At 43.3% G+C, this 19,441-nt stretch overlaps 1 protein-coding gene across 2 annotated transcripts in view; it reads right to left on the bottom strand.

Annotated features, from left to right (window-relative positions):
- The window catches only part of slc25a21 (solute carrier family 25 member 21), a 95,750-nt gene that overhangs the window by 16,013 nt on the left and 60,296 nt on the right, over positions 1 to 19,441 (bottom strand). For both annotated transcript variants that reach the window (XM_030392420.1, XM_030392419.1), the window contains exons 3-4: positions 15,869 to 15,917; positions 3,547 to 3,630 (exon numbers count right to left, since the gene is read on the bottom strand). In XM_030392420.1, the coding sequence (XP_030248280.1) occupies positions 3,547 to 3,630; positions 15,869 to 15,917 (133 nt within the window). The remainder of the gene's footprint in view (positions 1 to 3,546; positions 3,631 to 15,868; positions 15,918 to 19,441) is intronic.

Raw genomic sequence — 19,441 nt, 5'->3', positions numbered from 1 at the left:
CTAAAGTAAGCACAAAAAAGATGAAAATATATAATTAATGTGATTTTTATAGACGTAGATTCAGACAATTGATTACTGTAGGATTTTCTTTTTTTTCTATGTCACGATGAACCAACAGTTCTTATGTTTGGTGACCATGTTGAGACTTGTGGCCATCAATAAGATATAACGAAGCGCTATAAATTAATGTCAGTATAGGTATGATATTTTAAAATAATAACTTTTACCTAAATCTTGGTTTGTTACTATCTAGAAACTGATCTGAAATTGGCAGGCACTTTAAAAAAAATACTTCCAGGTAAATGGATAAGCCATCTATGATGACAGCTCACATGATCCTGTGTTCTTGTGAATTCTGCTGCCTTACAAGGAAATTACTGTACTTAAGTAAATGAATGGGTTACACCTTCAAACCACATTTTATTTAGAACAACTTATTCAGTTGCTTAGTGATGAGAAGATCAAAACTATGAAAATGAGGCTACTGCAAACAGCCAATAAGCTTATTTTACACAAAGGCCGGAAACAAAGGGACTCTGCTAACCTGTCCAAAGGCAACTAAATCCACAGACCAGCACCTCTGAAGCCCAAAAAAAATCAACATATTTCTTTAATTCATACAATTGATGTGAAATAAACAACATACAACTTGGCTGAAAAGCAAGTGTCAAACTCTTCATTTAAGGGTGCGCTTCATACAAACGGTGCCTGTGTCACCACAGTAAAACATATGTAATCCGTTGGACACGCTTATCTCCACTTCCTCACAATTCCATGAACGTAGATATTACTTGCATGGGTGGTCCCAGCTGGACTCCCCCCCCCCCCCCAATCATACACTACTTCCAGGAACTAGTCATTGATCTACTGTACACAGGCCAACGCGCTTTGCTGCAATGCATGGACCCTTTTAATATTCCTGTGGCCGTGCTTTGGGTCCCGACCCAGTCTCTGGATACCACACTGGTAAAGAATGCTCGAGAATAGAGACTTTTTGTTTCCCTCCAGACGGAAACACTTAACACATGCTCACGCTGCTACACCCACATGCAACAGAAAAAGGAGCGTGGCCTGTAAGGCAATACACAAACCGAGTGTTGCTGAGCGTGGTTCACACTGTCACACACTTACGAGAACAGCTACGGGATTTCATGCTGCATTTTCCAGATTTAACAACAACACGATGGCAAAATGTCGAGTTTTTAACAGAAATAATCCACAGAATCAAGTCTTCAGAATGTGTCCTGCTGCCACATCGAAAGTCTACGTTGTGTCCAGTGCTTCAGATTGTCTTAAAGATGATGTCACACGTGTACATTTCCATGTCTTTCCTCACTTTAATCACTGAGCTCGAGCCGGGAGCTCAGGTTTCCTCCCTCATCACCTCAGAGAGAGAGCGAGGCCTGGTGTTAGCTCAGCCCTGCCATGAGCTGACGGGAGATGTTTATTTTTAATAATAATTCTACAACAGCGGGGCCTAACACTATTTGTATAAGTTATAACTAAGTGGTTTGGCCTGGAGGTAATCCGCGACGTGCTACTGTGAAGTGATTACAGCCTCAGCAAAAACATACTGTAGTGATAATTGGTCGACAGGAACAAGGATCTTCCGTCTGTGGGGAAACACCAGGGCTTTGTTACGAAAGCCGACGGTTCTTAGGTGTCATAGTTGATGGTGACGCTGTTTAATTTGGCAGACATCTTATTGTGTCAAAGTCTTCTCTGGAAATTCATGTTTGCCTAGTCCCACAGGGCACACCCAAAGAGCATGCAGGGCACAAAGGCATTAAATTTCACACCACGGCCGTGTGTGTGTGGGTGTGTGTGTGGGGTGAAGAGGGCACAGCTACTGTAGCACGATAGCTGCGTCTGTTGAGCTGCAGCCGGCGTCGGATTTCCAACTGTCACTGACCGGCCTCATTCGCCGCGCACCCTCTCGCTAACACCTCGCAGCAGATCAACTTTATATCCGCTGTAAAGCTGTCGACTCGCCGTAAACAGAGCGAGTGGCAACCACTTTCTCCTGCACCTGCACTGTCTCACAGTCCTGTCACTGGGCAGGCGGTGGAGGAGGAGGAGGAGGAGGGAGCACGGCCTGAGGACTGTCTTTGGTTAGTTGTGAAAGTTTTTACATTTCGGTCCGAAGCCAGTAACAGCTGCACTCTCATCCGAAGTGAGGTACATTGAGTGATAAGACACGTTCAGCGGCTTACTGCAGGATATATCTGTCAGTGTTTGACAGACACAACGGTAGTTTCAGGATCGGAGCAACTGTTTCCAGCCATAGACCACCAACCAGGGCTAAACAGTTAATCGAAATATTATTGAATTACGGCCAAGAACAATAAGCAAACATCAGGAGCAACATACAAATATAAACTAGAATGGAACTCAGTAGAGCTCATAGACACAAACTACCTAAATACAAGGTCCATGTATTATTGCTTGAAAATGTAACATGCCGGAAAAACACTCCTTCTCACAATTTTAAAGAAAGAAAGGAAATATTCCCAGATCCATCCTGTTATCTGGATCTATACCATTCATAAACGTGCTGACAAACCAACCAACCACCAAACAGACAGATCATGAAGCATCCTGGTGTTGCGGAGATTCTCCAGCCTACAAATCACATTCTCCAGATGTTTGTTTGGTCTGTGAATGGCGTTTGACTCATAATACACATATGTACTGCACACTTGCATCTGTTCCCAAGCAGATGATAGGATAATTATGATGACAAGGAGGACAAATGTACTTTATTACAGAGGTGACGCCATCATTAAATTAATTTATAGGGTGTGGCATGAGTCCATTTTAAACATACTTTTGCACTTTTTCCCATGAGGTGCCTTTGTTGTGTTGGATAATGTCGGCCTGCTATGGACCGGAAAGAGTTGCCATTGACCCTTGTGTATTTAAGATTTTTCTTAACATGTTCTTTATAAAAAGATTTTATATTTAGAAAGAGTTGGGGTTAGATTTATTATTAAAAACCAACTGAGAGAAGATATCCTATCTGAAAGGCTAAAATAGCTTCTTGGGGATGGTCAGAGGGGTGGGGTGTGGGTTATTTTGTTCCTGTTCTGTTGGCAATTTTGTACAGTGATGTAAAGACAATCTTTCTGATTGATAAAGGGAAAAGTAGTCAACTTCATGAATATCATACACTGTGATGTGAAATTCTTTGATATATTGTTGCTTTGTCAAAAAAGTAAAAGGGAAGCATGTTTTATCTGGATGCTATATATGACAAGAATCTTGTTCCCCACAACAAAAAACTTGTGAAATGCGTGTTGCATCTTGCTCCATGAAAGAAAATTAGAGTATGTTGAAGAGAACTGTTTCATAACAGGAATACCTTAAGTCTGAGCCATCTGCCGTTAAAATGAAGGAGGGGAAATTACTCCTTCTCTGCCCACGGGAAACAGGAAGGCTGACGTCATTGGTGTTCTGAAGAAACTGTCTACCTAATTTGTGATTTCTTTTTTTTTCTTTGACGTCCTGTAGTCCAGTAGTTGGCAACAACTGTTGTGGATAACTTACCCTTCATTGCGGAAGATGGTCCGGAAGCAATCACCTAGGCCCTTGTAGCTGTTAGGGTCACCGGTTCCCCTTTGGATCTGGAACCTGCAATGACAAAGTTCTCATTAGAGTTTCTATAGTTTCAGCAGCTCCACATTTTAACTAGTTCCTGCGTTATTGATATACATTGTGACACTTGTGTTAATAGCAGACTTGATCTTATCATAAATGAGCTCATTTCCCTCCTTTTTTCCTCCCTCTCCCTTTCATCCCCGTTTTTTTTTTTCCTCCTCCGCTTTAAGACGAGAGGCTCCTGCCACCAGGTCCCCCCAGCGCAGGGGAGAACTCAAACATTTATTTAACCCAACCGATCCAATTAGCCACCCAACTCCCCGGGACCAGGCCTTTTGCAGCGAGCTTTTCGGCCACTAACATGCTAGTAAGCCAATTGTAACAGCTCTTCAGTTACGTGTAAATTTTTAATATGATGGAGCCAGTCGAGGGACTTTTTGTTGTATAGCAAACACGCAGGTACCTCCCTAATAAAGGCTGGCGAGCTGCGTGTAAATCTTTTACATGAGAGACCAGTTGGGGGTGAAAGAATGAACATGAATGGTGCCTGTTGGAGATAAAGAGTTTATCTCCAGGAGTTTTAGAATTAGGATGATGAGATGAGATTTACATTATATGTTGCCGCAGGGCTGACTCCAGCAAAAGAAAACATGTTAAACTAATTGGTCTGAAGAGATGACGTTACGATTTCAACCCAATTAACAATACACAATCAATAAAAGCAAGATTCAAAATGTGATAACTTGAGTGATTTAAATAATTAATAGTGAAGAAGATCAGGGACTGAGGGTAGAAACAGTGGCAGTAAGTAAAGAAAGTAGGAGGGAACAGGACAAGAGAAAGATTCCCTCCTCATATGGCTTCAACTGCCAGGTCATAAGGTCAGCAGTAAGTCGTCCATGCGGGTGCCTGATGGGGCCATAAAGGGCCCCTGGGTTCCAGTGGAGGGGGGGTTTAGTGGGGTGAGCGGCCTTTCATATCGCTAACAGATTAACATCTTAGGGGGGTGTCCCTCAAATCCTATTTGGTGGATTCCCAAATAGCTTGTAACCCGTTCCTGAAAACCAGTTAAACCAGCATAATAAATAGATGTCTGACACCATATTAAAGAGAAGAAGAAAAAGGAGGACTGGAGGTATGAGGGGATGGTGGGATAAGGGGTGTGGAGAGGGGGGCAAAGGCCCCGGAAGATTTAAGACTACTGGGGCTTGTAAACATATTCAAATCGGGCTTAATTAAAGGCATATGATGCTGGGGTCAAGGATGGAAGAGACCCTGTCCCCCGTCTCCCCCTCGACACGAGCCGGCCCTGAGAGAGTGGGGTTGGCAGGGCCGTGGTCCGGTTCCAGCCCCCTGACTCCAGTCGTGACCCTGGGGTCACCTCATTTCCTCATGGCCCTCTCCTACCCCGCCATAAAAGCCAGGGACCAAACAGCAAGGCCCAGGGAGTGGGAGATAATAGGGAGGACCAGAAGACGTTGAGGCAGCAGGGGAACCGTCAAGCCCCTGGCTAGGAAGCTGCTAATGTTGCTTTTCTGAGTGGAAAACAAGTCTCAAAGCTTCAGTCAGTCCTAGTTGAGTTTGCTGTTTTAGAGGATTTGTGCAGACAAAACGCTCTCGTTTCTGTTAATAAGGCCTCAGTGACGATATACTGCCTGAAGAAGAGCATAAGAGCCTCCATTGCTCTGGCAGATTCACTTGGCCTTGGAGTCAGCCATGCGGATCGTAAACTCCGCAGACAGAAGACTCAAGGAAAACCCTGGGGCTTCCTTAAAACGCACCGCTTGGAGCATCTCCTTCAATCATCAGCGAAAGTTAGTGGAGATACTACATGCTCAGAGGTGATGAGATCTGTGAGTTCATCAAAAGTCCCCCCGCCTTTCATTTCCTTCCCATATCCAACTCAGCCTGTGTTTGTGTTTTACAGGCCCAGAGCTGCCCAGGTGAGGGTGAAGGCGAGGGCAGGTTGGTGCTTCTGCGAGTGAGACAACGGGGTAAATGATCCCGAAGACCTCGTCCACCTGACCTCCACCGCCTATAAAAGTACAAACTCTAGGCGTCCACAAAGAAGTCAAAAAGGTAAATGAGGGCGGCGTGGCTGGCGAGAGCCCCATTCTTTGTATTTTTATGGACAGGAGCGCGGTGTTTGAGGGCCTTACAAGGTCCGTGTCCGCTCCCAGACCCCGGTGGTAATGGGCTCGAACCGGGGACCAACAAGACGGGCTGTCACCTCGGAGAAGACGAGATGTAGAGGTGAGGCTCATTAATGATGGTGTTAAAAAAATGCCTGTGGGGAGGGGGTAGGGGGGTTATAGGGTTGATCAAAAGGGAGAGGCTTGATGGGCCTTCTTTTAAAAGGGGCAGGCCATGCTTTTTAGGAGGTCTCTTTAAAAAATATGCCCTATTAAATGAGGGGTATTCCCTCAGTGGCACTCAAACCAATTTTGATGACTTGCTCACTTTAAAATTTAGGGTCTAATAAGGCTGATAGGAAATCATATTTACAACTTTTCAGACAGATTGACATCTAAATTAACACCCTATATCAAGACATAATGACCTAATCTACAACAGGTACTTATCTAATGCCATCTATTATACTGCAATAATTCATATTGTGCAATTTTCTCCACGTTGGAACAATATGATTTATGTGCGTTGCTGTGTTTTTGGACTGGTTGCTACAGCTCGAGTCTTGATCTGCTCATGCCTTCCCTGCAGGAACGCCAAGTTCTCTGACAAGAAAAGAAGAAAACTGAGAAAGAGACAAAATATATGATTGAAGGAAAAAGAAGAAGTGAATCACCGGGGGGGAAGGGATGGAAGCCATTTCTCGTGATGCATCTGAAGTGCATAAGACAATCCAGAAGGCAACATAAAGGGGAAATCTAGTTTTTACAGCCAGACAATTAATTTTAATGAGCGGGATCATAAAGATCGTAGAAGTCCATCGCATTGGTACATGAGGTTAAGAGCACTTTTCAGACCTAAATAGTCCAACATGGCGAATGCGGCCGGTTGTGACTTCAGCCAATCGTGCTTCAGGGTAAGAGAACGTAACCAAAAAAGCACCCCACATTTGGATCCAATAGTTGCTTGTTGTGACAACCATTGTTGTTGGCAACAGTGCTGACTGACTGAAAGTATGTTTGATGATTAAAAATAGCACTCATAAGGACACTTTTCCAATTTTTTATGAGATTTAGGTTGTTTGTTCCTACAAAGTTTGACTTAATGTAAAAAAAAACGTCAGGCAAAAGAACATGCCCGATAAATGTAATGCAATAATGGTGACTTTAGCTGCACAATAACATGTTAAAAAATGAGCAAAGACAACAAATACTGATGGATTGCATCTATGGCAAAACTGTCAAAGGAAAAAGTGTTTGAGCGAGGCAGGAGGAGTCCAATAAAGACAGTCCTTTGGAGAGGGGAATAGGAAAATAAAGTCAAGGGGAAGAAGATGCAAGATGGGAGCAGAGGGGAAGTGATAAACCTTTGGCGCTTGTGACACGGCAGGCTGCCAGAGCTTGATCTGGACCAGGCCAGGTTGGGTTACAACAGCACCACAAACCTACTAGACCTGGGAAAAGCCCAGGTTATGGAGCGGGCTGTGGTGTGGACAAGGGAGAAAAAGTGGCTGTTAAAGGCAGTTCGACATCCCCCTGTCACTCTGGATCCTTCCTCACTCCGATAAAACTGACTCCTCTGAATCCCTATGGTGATGTTGGGACCACTTTGCCGGTCCAGATGTCTGCTCATATACTGTGACCTCTGTGACCCGAGATCAGGCTGTGTTACCGTGGACGAGCAGGAAAAGAGCTGCATAAAACAGCACGAGGACAGGCTGGGCCGGGGACTGTGACTCAGATGTTTTGAGCATTACAAACTCCAAGTTGACTGACGGCTCTTTCTATATGATTAACTCGACTGTAGCAAAATTTAGAAAGCCACTAACACTGAAGCGGAGCAGATAGGTGGAAAAAATGAGCAGTCTATCTGACATTTCCAGTAAGTGGTTGCATAACACATAGGATTTCTTTGGTGTTTAAGCTGGGGTCTCCTCACCCCTGCCAAAAGCTGTTAACTGAAATTATGCTGCAAGAGGTTTAGCAATAATTTTAATCATGCTATACATAAAGCAGTATAAGAGTGAAAATAGCTTTGCAAGTAAGTCAAGACCCTTTCTTTAAAAGGAACCGATCCACGCTGATGCACAATTTCAAGATCTGGCAGCGTGAAACAGAGAAAATAAGCCCTGATAAATGATGGAAAACCAGACAAGCCAAGTCAGGACTACCCAGTGACAGACAATAACAGCCACTTTGATGTGAGGAGATGCTGCAGGACTGTGGAGACTCCCCCCTGACAGCAGGTAACCATTGGCTATAACACAGTGAGCTCCAGACAGAAGACAACTGCCCTGCATGCTTGTGGGGTGAAATCTGAGAGTAGAGGTTACTACACTATCTTGTCTAAGCTGTCGCTGTGGGCGCCACTCAGCTCCCCACAGATGCTAAAAACTAATGAGATTTTAGAAGCCTTTATTGTTGCTTTAAAATGGATGATTTCAGCTCCCCGTTATATTCTTTACTCTATACAAACAAGGCCACTACTGTTGACATCCTCTCATCATTTATCTGACATGTACATCGTAAGGCCTTGTTGTTTGTCATGAGTAACAGACAGTTAATGTTACACAGCAAAAAAAGCTACATCATCTTTCGAGAACAAGGTTGACTTTTCTGACCTTTTCGCGTCACAATTGAAAGCATCGGCCAATCATGTTGTGCAAAACAGACGTCATGTCAACACTCATGACAATGGCAGGCTTGTTGAAGCAGCACTTCGAGACAAAATTCAAGAAATGTTTTTTTTTTTCTGCGTACAGAGGTTAACTCAACACAGGTTAACTTAAAAAATGTAAAAATAGGCAATTCCCCCCTTCTCATTACACACACTCCAGACTTCACACTTCAGTCCGTATTTCAAGCGCAATCCCAGCTTTGAAGGCTGCTTGAACAGGGACGGATGTAAATGACACGTTAGCATCCTTAATAATTGATATGCATCATAGCATTGCACTGGAAAAAGGGTGAAAGTGTCCACCCGGGTATGTTGTGTTTCCATCAGTGGTGGTCAGAACCGGAGCTGACGAACACCTGTGATTGCTGCAAAGTCATTTGAGGCGGGAATGAATGCCAGTTGTGTCCTTCCCGACTGAAGACAAACGCCAGATGTTAATGCGTGTTAGTGGGTTTTCTGCCCGGCTTGAAAGGGGTAAAAGAGACATCACATGCAGCTTTTCCGAGGACCCTTCTAGTGTACGCCATTTTGGTCAACAACTGCAACACAGACGGGGAGGCGAGTACATAAGCATGAATTGCTGCGGAGAGCGCAGTGGGCGAGCGACCATGCTGAGTCATTATGTGTCTGTTCAACACTTCAAGTGCAGATTATCACAACTACATCAACAATGCCCTTTAGGCACCTAAAAAAGCTTAAATTCTTTCACAGTTTGGATGACTGAGAGAGGAGAGGTGTCCCACTGCGCGCCATGTTTCGTAATTGGAAATTGTCAAACAGCTGTGATGCCTGCATTCGCCGAAGCTCAGTTGTTTATTGTTCAGGTAGTAGTGCCACAATGATAACAGTACTTGTCGAGTTCAAAAGTGGCTTTTTGAGCGACTCAAGAGGTTAGAAAAAGGGGTGATGTAGGCGGGATAAAAGATGTACGGACATGCATGTGTTAGTTTTGATAGTCAAAAATAAAGACAGAGATGTGGCAGCAGGGGGGCGGCACTGTGGTCGCAACACAGTCAGGGTCCAGTGAAATCAAAGCACACAATGTCCTCACTCTGTAATTAGTGTACTGGAATGTGAAACCCTTCACTGATAATGATTACAGGTGCTCCAGTACGGCACACACATGCTGACATGCACATCTGCTCTTTATGTCTACTTCTATCTATGAAATCTCTAATTAAGTAATCAATTTGTTACATCCCTGACATCTGCGAGTAACTGCAGCAACATCTGTCACAACATTAAAACTAATGGGATACGGTTCTAAAAGTTTATTCTACTCTCGATGCATTTATCTCTAATTAGATGATCTACAGAGAAATGATGCTGCAGCTAAATGAAATGCATCATATACAGCTGCGACCACCACGATGCCCCAAATGTAATATCATTCAAGACAGAGGAAAGGCCAAATTGAAGTGATATATTTTTATACCCATTTCAACCATTTATTTTATTTTGTTTAATTACAATCAAAAGGCCAGATGTTCCTGCTTTTTAGTAGCTTGTGACTGGCAGCTGATATTGTGTTTGAACTGTTTTGGTAAATGTTGACGGGGGACTTTTGCAAGAACTGGCGTAATACATCACATATACTCAAACAAATTTGTTAGAGCTGACCACCCTCTTTGAGTGAAGGACTATATTTTGACCTTCATAATTTTTTATTAACCTTATTTAATGTTTATTTGAAGTGTTTAAGTCACGCAAGCATTAATTGCCTGTGACACTGACCGTATGAATTGCTGAAGTTTTGTAAACCTGCACTCTTCTTCTTTCTTCTTCTAATGGTCAGCAGTGGCCATCTCATCTGGTTTCAAAAATAAGTCAGATTTTATGTAAACTTATGAGAAAACTATACTAATTCTCAGTTGATTTATCATCTCAGCAAACATTTTCAAGTCTTCTTCAATATAGCATGGTCCCATTTAGGATAAAATAGACAATCAAGCAGGGTATGCTTTAGGGCGTGACTACCCTGTGATTGAGAAACAAGGCATGGCCTCTGGTTCTCAGTCAGATCCATTCTGGATATCCTACCCAGCTCCACCCTCTTGTCCAAATATGCTCAACTTTGGCTTCTAAAAAACAGCCATAATGCCAAACTCGAGGCCTCAAAATGGTCGTCCACAAACCAATGGGTGATTTTACGTAAGGGTTGGCAGAATTACTTAATATGGAGGTCATTAGGTTTGCTGGACTGGGCTACATATGATCACATTATTTAACATTTTCAGCGTGATTAGATAATTTAGTGAGCTACATTTTTCATACGGAAGTCTGAGGTGTCATCTGAGTATGACTGGAATGCGAAGGCATAATTTTCAATCCTGTCAAACATGCTGCTCTGCTGTGCTCATGAAAAGAGTTGCTCTCCACCTTTTGCACCGGACTGCCCCTTGCTCGCGCTTGTGCAACGAAGCGACGCAAAGACGGAGCTCAGTCCATCCTGCACGCATGCCGCATGTGTTTGGCTTTTTCACTACGAGTAAATTCTTGCCCTGCAGTCTCACAGCGCCGGAGGGATTAGGAGCCGGCTTGACGACCGCTGACCTGCCTGCTCCTTTACAAGGCAAGATCAGCCATCAGGCTGCTGCTGCTTTGTGCCCTGCTGTTTGAGGGTTGTGTCAGGGATTCCTCCACAAGTGCACCGGGGTTCACCAAGCAGTTGGGGGCACACGGAGGTGGAGGCGGGGTGAAGCCTTTGGGCCATCCTTGGCGCTGTCACACGTTCCCCAGAAAGACTGGACGTCATCTGTCAAAGACCTCATCAAAGATCACTTTCAAGCCCCCCGAGTGGGACACACTTTCATGCGTGCTGTGACCAAATGGAGGTAGTGTTGCCATGGAGACTGCCGCGAGCGAGGGCCAGGACCAGGTTTTCTAATCAGGCTTGAAACAGGCTACTGGCAGGCTTAGTGGTTTGCAATGACTCTGACAGCCATGTCATACAATACAATTTACAGAATTGCATAATTCGATACAAATCTTCTAAAACACATGTACAACGGGGATTTAAAAGAAAACATTACATAATCGCTCAACAAGCTACAGATTCAGAAGGAATGATGGAAGTTCAAACAACGCGTTCAACATGTTGATGATGACGCTGTTACATGATATGGGTTGTATTAACAAAAAGCAGTGGCTGATTAAACAAGAGGCGAACTGAGATGGTTGTTGAAAAACTGAAACGACAGAGGACAGAACGTGAAAGAAACAGTTAATGTTCAGAGGGAGGGGTTAAAAAAGCACAAGGTTGTTATCTGAGAGGGGGAAAAGACGGCGAACGAGGGGATTCAGAATAGAAATGCATGGATGACACGAGAAAGGAACAAAGGCAAGAGTTATGGCACAAACTACATCTTCGGGGCTCATTATGTCAAACACATCAGATCATGTGCACGGCGAAAGAAGTTCAGGAAGCACACGATGACAGGAGGAGTTGTTGGAGGAGATGCAACATGAGGAAGGCGTGGCTCTACTCTTTGGGGCGGAAGTCGAAGGGGGTGACGGGAAGCTGCTTTTAGATGACTTCGTTTGCGCATGCATGTGCACAAGGGTGGAGCTCCATGAAACAGGATCTCGACATGAAGGGGAAATGCAGGCTCAGTCCAACTCCCTAATGAGAGGGAGAACCTGATCAGAGTCAGATGGGGTGCCCCGAGTGCACAGCCCCCCGCAGAAAGCGCCGCCCGACACCCTTTGTTACCTCCAAGTGAGCTGAGACCAGCCCATGAACCATGTAACTAGGTGGTTTCCAGGTTAATGAAAAGCTGTAACTCCGGTCCCACTGTCTCTCTCTCTGCTAAACTGACGACTGCCCTCCTTCCCCCCACACCACATCGCAGCCTCCATCTTCACCCCCACATTCCTGCCCCTACCGATGGCGGCGGAGGAGGAGGGGAGGTCAGGGTCAGGGGCAATTAACGGTTTACTTTGTGCGAAGTATGCTACATTTACATTTTAGGCTGATAATTATTCAGAGTGACTCACAATGAGAAAAATGTTGCGATTTCTGGATTCACTTTCAGTTTTGGATTGCGTGTATTAAAAGCAGCAAAGAACAAGAACCAGAACTGTCCCAGCTGCAGATGTGACGCTACATGTGTAATAAATAGTTGAGCTAAGCTTTTGTGCGCTTGTATTCACACTCAGCTTGGTCTCCAGTGTGTGTGCGTTCTCATCTTTAAAAAGAAATGTTTAATCAAAATCAGGATTTTCGGCTTTCTTTCTGTTTTATATAATAGTAAATGGAATTTATTTGGTTTTTAAACTGTTATGTCAGACAAAACGAGCACTTCAGATAGACATATTTCACAACGTGGCATTTTATTGAGCAAATTATTAACTCATAATGAATATATTCATTGCAGCTCTACTATCCTCTGACAAAAAGGCCAATTCTCACCACGGCTGACGCGATCAATAACCATTTGTCTGGTAAAAGAAGTCTTAAATGATACATTCAGGGGCCAAATGAACTTTTTGGTCCGGTACAGGCTAAACTATTTTTCAACTGACCATCAAACTGTAACAGAAAAGATGAAATTTAAAATTCAAAATGAGCTGCGGCAAACACTGCTAATCATTGTATTAGTGTTGCTATTCCTTACCTGTGAACTTCCCTGTACATTTTATTTCAAACATACTTCCACCTTGCTCTATATGTTCCCTTTAGGATGATCAGTAAGGGTGAGGAGAAAATGATGGTAGTTCATTTCTGAAAACCATGGATACATTCCACTCATAAGGCTAAAGACAATATTCACATTTCAACAAAGTGTGCCACATCCCATTCACATTTCACGTCTGTGCCCTGACTGTCATATCAGGTGGTGGAGTTACAGGTGACAGTACAAGACTATGTTTTAACATTGTGCGACATCACTGGATATTGTTAAGGAGACCTCAGAACATTTTCCAGCCGTGTTTGTGGTGACCAAAACAGATATTTTAGGCCATAACATTATATTTACCTAAGCTTAACCATGTGGGTTTTGTGCCTAAACCTAACCAGTCATAAGCACAGCAAGAAATCTAAAGTTTTAACATATATGTGGTCTCGCAGAAATGTACACTGCCAACATTTATTCTGTGTTCATACTGCTTTAATTAAAGCATTATTTTACCAGCAATTGGTGAATGGCAGGTGTTCATTTTGTACCCTGGATGCATCCTTGTGCTTACCTCAAAATGGGCCTACATACATTTTTCACAACGATGAAAGAGGCAGTTTGTCACGCTGATGGAAGGTGGGCTCTGCAGGAGTCCTTCAGATGTAAGATAGATGTACTTGTTAGCAAAGGTGAGTGAAGGGGGTCATGGCTTGACTGGTCAGCGAGCAACGCGGCGGGGAGTGAAAGTGCAACAACAAAGGCAGAAAGACACACTGTGAATCATCTGACAAGACTTTCACTTTTACGGCCCATAGCTAAAGCAATGTTCAGTGTGGTCCGGTAGTTGAAAATGACCCAAAAGTGTTTGCTCCTCAGTATTTCTAATCACGAGGCAATAATTTTGTCATGATGGGCTTTGCTTTGCTGCTCTCAGAAGTAGTCTAAATGTCGCGCTGTCAATCACATTGGAAGCTATGCGTCTTGGAGGATGAATCATTATTTGTTTAAAGCAAAAAGCTGCCAAATGCTCCTTTTTGATTCATAACAGCAGTATTTGGCTACTGGCGGAGTGTTTCTACACCAACTGCTGCAGCTAATCCTAAATCCACCTCCCCCTCTTCCTCCTTCCCTCCCCACTCGGAGAAAGAGAAGAAAGATAAACCCTTATTTGGAAAATAGGTAAACATCGGCTCCTGGGGCAGGTACACGGTTAGTCAAGTTTACCTTGAAAAAAAGAAGGGGGAAAAGGGAGAAAGAAGGGGGGAGGAAAAATCCCTTTGATTCTGAGTTGGTGGAAAAAAGTAAATTTACTCCAGTTGCCGTTCAATTTGGACCGGTGGACATTAAAAGCAGGAGCCGGTGCCTAATAAGAGCCATGCCTGAGCGAGAGAGAGGGAGAGCGAGAGACCCAGAGAGCCAGTGGAGGTGTGTCTGTGTCTGCACTCTCGGCTCCAAGGTTTCCTGCTAATAGATTTCAGCTCCCTCAGTGTCCCAATTAGCTGGTATGTATGCTTGGTTTATGAATTCATGTGTGGATGTTAAGTGTGTGAACATGCACGTACAAGTATGTATATGCAACACTCAGCAACCCATGTGTTGTTTAGACACTCTTGACGCCGTCCAAAGAAAGATTTGTCTGTTTCTTGCATAAAAAACAAACGAACAAAAAAAAAGTATAGCCGGAGCCAAGACCAAACGGAATCAATTTACACAGCACCACTCTCAGCGCCTATCGACGTAAACACATGGCGACGCAAACAGGGAACACAAACAGATAAACCTGTCCAGTTTTAGAGCAGCTTTCACCGCTTTTTAAGGAAGAGCATTACAAAGAAAATACTGAGTGCACTTTTAACCCTGACCCCGCGTGAGGACGGACAGGCAGAGCTCAAGACTTACCTGTAATAAACCCCCCCCCCCCCCCCAGCTTCTACACGTGACCGTAAATCACGCCGTGTGCCTTCAAAGTATCGAATATCGACTAATACAACACCGCTCACCCCTGGCTTTTATCCCCGCGTTTCCTCCTCTGTGTTCTGGTGGTGGCACGGCCTTCAAAGTGCAACCATCTCACTTTTTTTTTTTTTTTTTTTTAAAGGCACGCCAAGCAATTTATTTACCAAGAAACTGCTGCCGTAAATGACAGAGAAAGCGGCACAATTTACTGACAAGTACGAGGCAGGGTGGGGAGGGGGGCGAAGAACGAAGCCAGGGGTCTTGGCCAGGCCTGTGAAAGACTATAAAGCTTTAGTAGTAGCCCACGACCTGTTAATGGCTGGCTGAGACACTGTGGTGTGAGGCTCCTGATCACTCAACAGCTCAACACTGCTGCCGCTCTTGCGTAACACACAAACAGGAGATGGTAACGGAAAACACGCTATTAAAAAGCTGCCTGTGCATTTAGTGGCATCTGATTCATCTTGCATATATCCCCCTTTTTTTCACATGAACCACACACCATACCGAAAAAAATAAAAATAAAATGTGTGATTCTTTATTTCTTAAATTGAGTAATAAGGTAAAAATTTGGGGGAGCATAAAAACATCTAACGTTTCGCATTGTGTGGGGAATAAAGGGGTAAATGATGCATTTCATTTTCCACAAAATGTCTAAGGCTCTTGGCGTTGGGTGCCCACTTGTGTGGATTATGAGTGCAGAGCTGGCGAGGCCAACTGAGCTGGGAAAAAAGACCTGGTATGCTCGGAACTCCACTACACAGACCCAAATACCCACCGAGAGGATTCAAGGCAGATGTGGGCGATAAGTTGCTCTCTTGTGAGCCGCCTAAACGTTAAAGATATGACAAATTATGAGCTAACGTATGAGCTGCTGAGGTCGGACTTACCTCGTCTTCACGACGTCAAGGGGATGCATCAAGCAGATCTCCACCAGACCTGAAAGATAGAAAAAAGTCAGAATAAGTCACTTTAATATTAGTGCATTAAACTACAGAGGGGCTGACGTGAAATCAGAACTTCCAGGATCTGTTGGTAAGAAAACCTCATTCAAAAGCCCATTGACATTTTGAATTGTTCTGAGAGCTAAAAATCCAGCTCCAAAGGGCAAACAACATGATATCATGGTTAATTAAATATTTTAATATTGCGCGGCCTTTAATTAACACCGTTTCCCTTAAGCCATGGAACATTACGTACTAAACTGCATGGCACAACAAAGGCGAAAAGAGTTGGTGGAAGAGATTTTATAGATATGAACAAAACCTGGTTATGGCAACTGGGTCTGGAAATGTTCACTCTCTGCCTACAAATAAATTGCTGTTCAACTTTAAATGTAAATTTCTCAGTGCCAGCTTTGTAATCGAGGCCCAAGACCATGCTGCATATAAAGATCTGAATGAAAGATCTGTCGAGTCATAGAAGCTAGAGGGAAAGACGCTGGCTTGGATATGATATCAGGATGTGGTTTCTTTACGAAGTATTAATTACAGTTGAAATGTAAAGACTCGCTGGTGCTTTGGAGTCTTCTATTCCAAGGACTCAAGGCAAAATAGAAGTTACCTGGCTGGTTCTCTAAAAGCATTTATGGTGAGACTCCCACTAAGAACAGATTCCAGCATAAATCCGGTTTAAATCGGTTGACACACACAATTGATAATAGACTAATTGTTTTCACACACTTGTCAAGCAATAGTTATTTTGTCAATTATTTTATTTCATACCTTTCTGCTTTTCTTTTTACAGCATGCACATTATACTGAACGCTGTCCACCTGTCAAATCCACCATTTAAAGACTCTATTTGAACTTGTATATGTCTGTTAAATCCCCGCAGGATCTGATTCTAACATAAATCTGATGTTTTTACATCATACGTGACAGTTCACCTGAAAAATAATCTGATAAATTGTCTGACAGCTGACTGGGGCAAAAGTCGGTGGAGGTTTTTTTCATGGGATTTTTTTTCTCTCAAATTTAAAGCCTGTACGGCACTGTTTGTTGCCCCCCTCCATGGTTATAACTGAAATCCAGCACCTGCCAATTGTCCACAAGAACCTTATCACCTCTCTGATTATCACTACACCTGATACTGCGGTAAATCTCAGTGTTCTCGAGTCTGATGCCGTCTTTGCAAGAACAAGAGTCTGAACGAGTGACCCAGTGAGACTTCTTTCAAAAAGAAATTCCTGCCGGTGACTCTACTTGTCGGCATTTCGAAGGGCTGAATCCATCAACCGTGTCGCCCATGCAAACCGAGCACATCGCCCTCGTGCCAGCAGCTGGAGAAATCAATGCAGCTGGGTGATCAGTGAAAGACTCTGAGGTTTCACACACACGCTAACTATGCGCATCTGTGTTGAAAAGCCACTGCTTTGGCACGGAGGCCTTCTGACTCAATCGTTTTTTTTGTTTTTTTTTCTAGCTAACATTTCTCACTGCATCCCTTCACTGGTGCTCTGAGGGCTTCCCTTGCAGATTCCTCAGTGTGTGTACACAGCTGCTGTGCAATATGGACTCGTACTAATTTGCTCAATTTAACATATTGTCTATAAAAGAATGTCTTCTGGGGGTTTTTCCAAGGAAGTAATTATCAAGTGAAAATACCGCAGGAAAAATTACTTGGTTGAACTACAGTTGAATCTTAATGTACGAATGTGATGATCGAGAATTACTGAACGAAGCTACCGGCAGGCAACAGTCAAACAAAACTCCATCTGTCACGGCTCAGTTGACCTGACTGCCGTAATTAATGATTTTGCACTGAGAAGGTAAATACAAGGCTGTTCGAACTGTATAAACCATATCCCGGACTCGCTATTAATAGGCTGGCAGTGAAGATGAGGCGCATCCAATCTTTCAGCAGGTAATCGGATTACATGATGAAACCTGACCTGCTTGGCTGCCTTATCAGCTTGTGCAAACATGAAGATGCTGGGAAGTGACCAAACATGTTCCAACAGGAGATCTAGAGGTGGGAAAGTAAAGTCAACAGGCGAACAGAAGTTTGGCAATCTCAAACAGTACACTTGGACACTAAGTGGGAAGCAAAAACAAAGAGGAAACTATATAAACATCTCCTGAAATCCTCAAGATATCCAAAAGACTCCTTCAAATTGTGTGTCAAACATGTTAAACATAAGTCATATTCACTTTATAGCAGAAAAATAAAGTTTTGTGAAGTGGATTCTTGAGTGGAGTCCATGGAAATGAATATAACTTATTAACAGACTAGAATGGTACTCAGTAGAGCACATACAAGGCCCAACAGTCCCCTCATTCCCACTCACTCATAGACAACAGCCACCTGCATTCCCTGATTTGTTTCCATCAAGACTCCATGCACTATTTCCTGAGAAATTAATGAAAACCTCCTATCCTGCAATGTTAAAGAAAGTGAGAAAAAATTCCTGGATCCATCCCTGTATCTGAATCTGCATCAGAAGTTAAAGGGAATCAATCAATTAATTGTCAGTGTCAATTAATATCTGAATTAATCAATTAGCCGTTTGGTGTTTAAATTGTTAGAAAATGGTGAAAAATCTCCGTCAGTGTTTCCCAAAGTCGGGGATGACTTTAACAAATGTCTTGTTTTGTCCACAACCTAAAGCCCTTCATATTCTTAAATGTTTTCAATAACAACCAAAGGAACTTGCTGCTAATAGTTTGTCGTACCTGCAAGTGACCAGAGCAGCTGTGCACATCTGGATACTTCACTTAAAAATGATTCACACTAGATTTTGGGCCTCATCGTAAACCTCAGATTACAGGAACTCTAAAGGATACAGGTTACCGAATGCTTCATTAACTTAGAAAGGTAACAGTAGTTAACACTTTTTACTAATTAACACACCTGCCCCGCTGCGCTGTTCACATGCAGTGATTGGTTCAGTGTGTCGGGCTCAGTTCTCAGGCTGTCTGAGTGTCTGAGTGCACCGGGGACCGGTGTCTTTAGAAGTGAGGTGAGCATCAGTTAGGAGAGCATGTGGTGCCTCCAAGACGGCAGTTGCAGAAGGATTACGCGATGACAAGCCTGAATGCAAAACTTCGTTGTGTTTACTTGAGCGCGGGTCAAACGCCCTCGCAGACGAGACACGTTAAGAACAGATGCTGGCAGATAAGACGACAGGCTGTAGGGGTTTGAAGGAAAACTTGAAGAGTGTGATCACAATCCTAAAATGACCTTTGTATGACATGTGCGACAGCTCTTGTCTAAAGCTTATTTAAACTGACTTATTTCTACGTTGTTAAGTGGGAGACAGAATTGATATGTTTTAGTATATTTCCCACAAACAGTTATCCAACTACTCAATGTTTTCTATACATCAAAAAAATTTATAAAACTGTCTTAGATATTGTACAAAACATGGAGAATCGGTATTTCTGCAAACCGATGAGTCATTTTGTGGTGAAGTGTTGTCATTTTTTGACATGTTTCCACTTCATTAATTAACCTTCCTTCAT

Source organism: Sparus aurata, chromosome 16 (genome assembly GCF_900880675.1).
Source record: "Sparus aurata chromosome 16, fSpaAur1.1, whole genome shotgun sequence".
NCBI lineage: Eukaryota > Metazoa > Chordata > Actinopteri > Spariformes > Sparidae > Sparus > Sparus aurata.
Note: the sequence above shows the minus strand (reverse complement) of the source record. Positions and strands in the feature narration are given on the sequence as shown.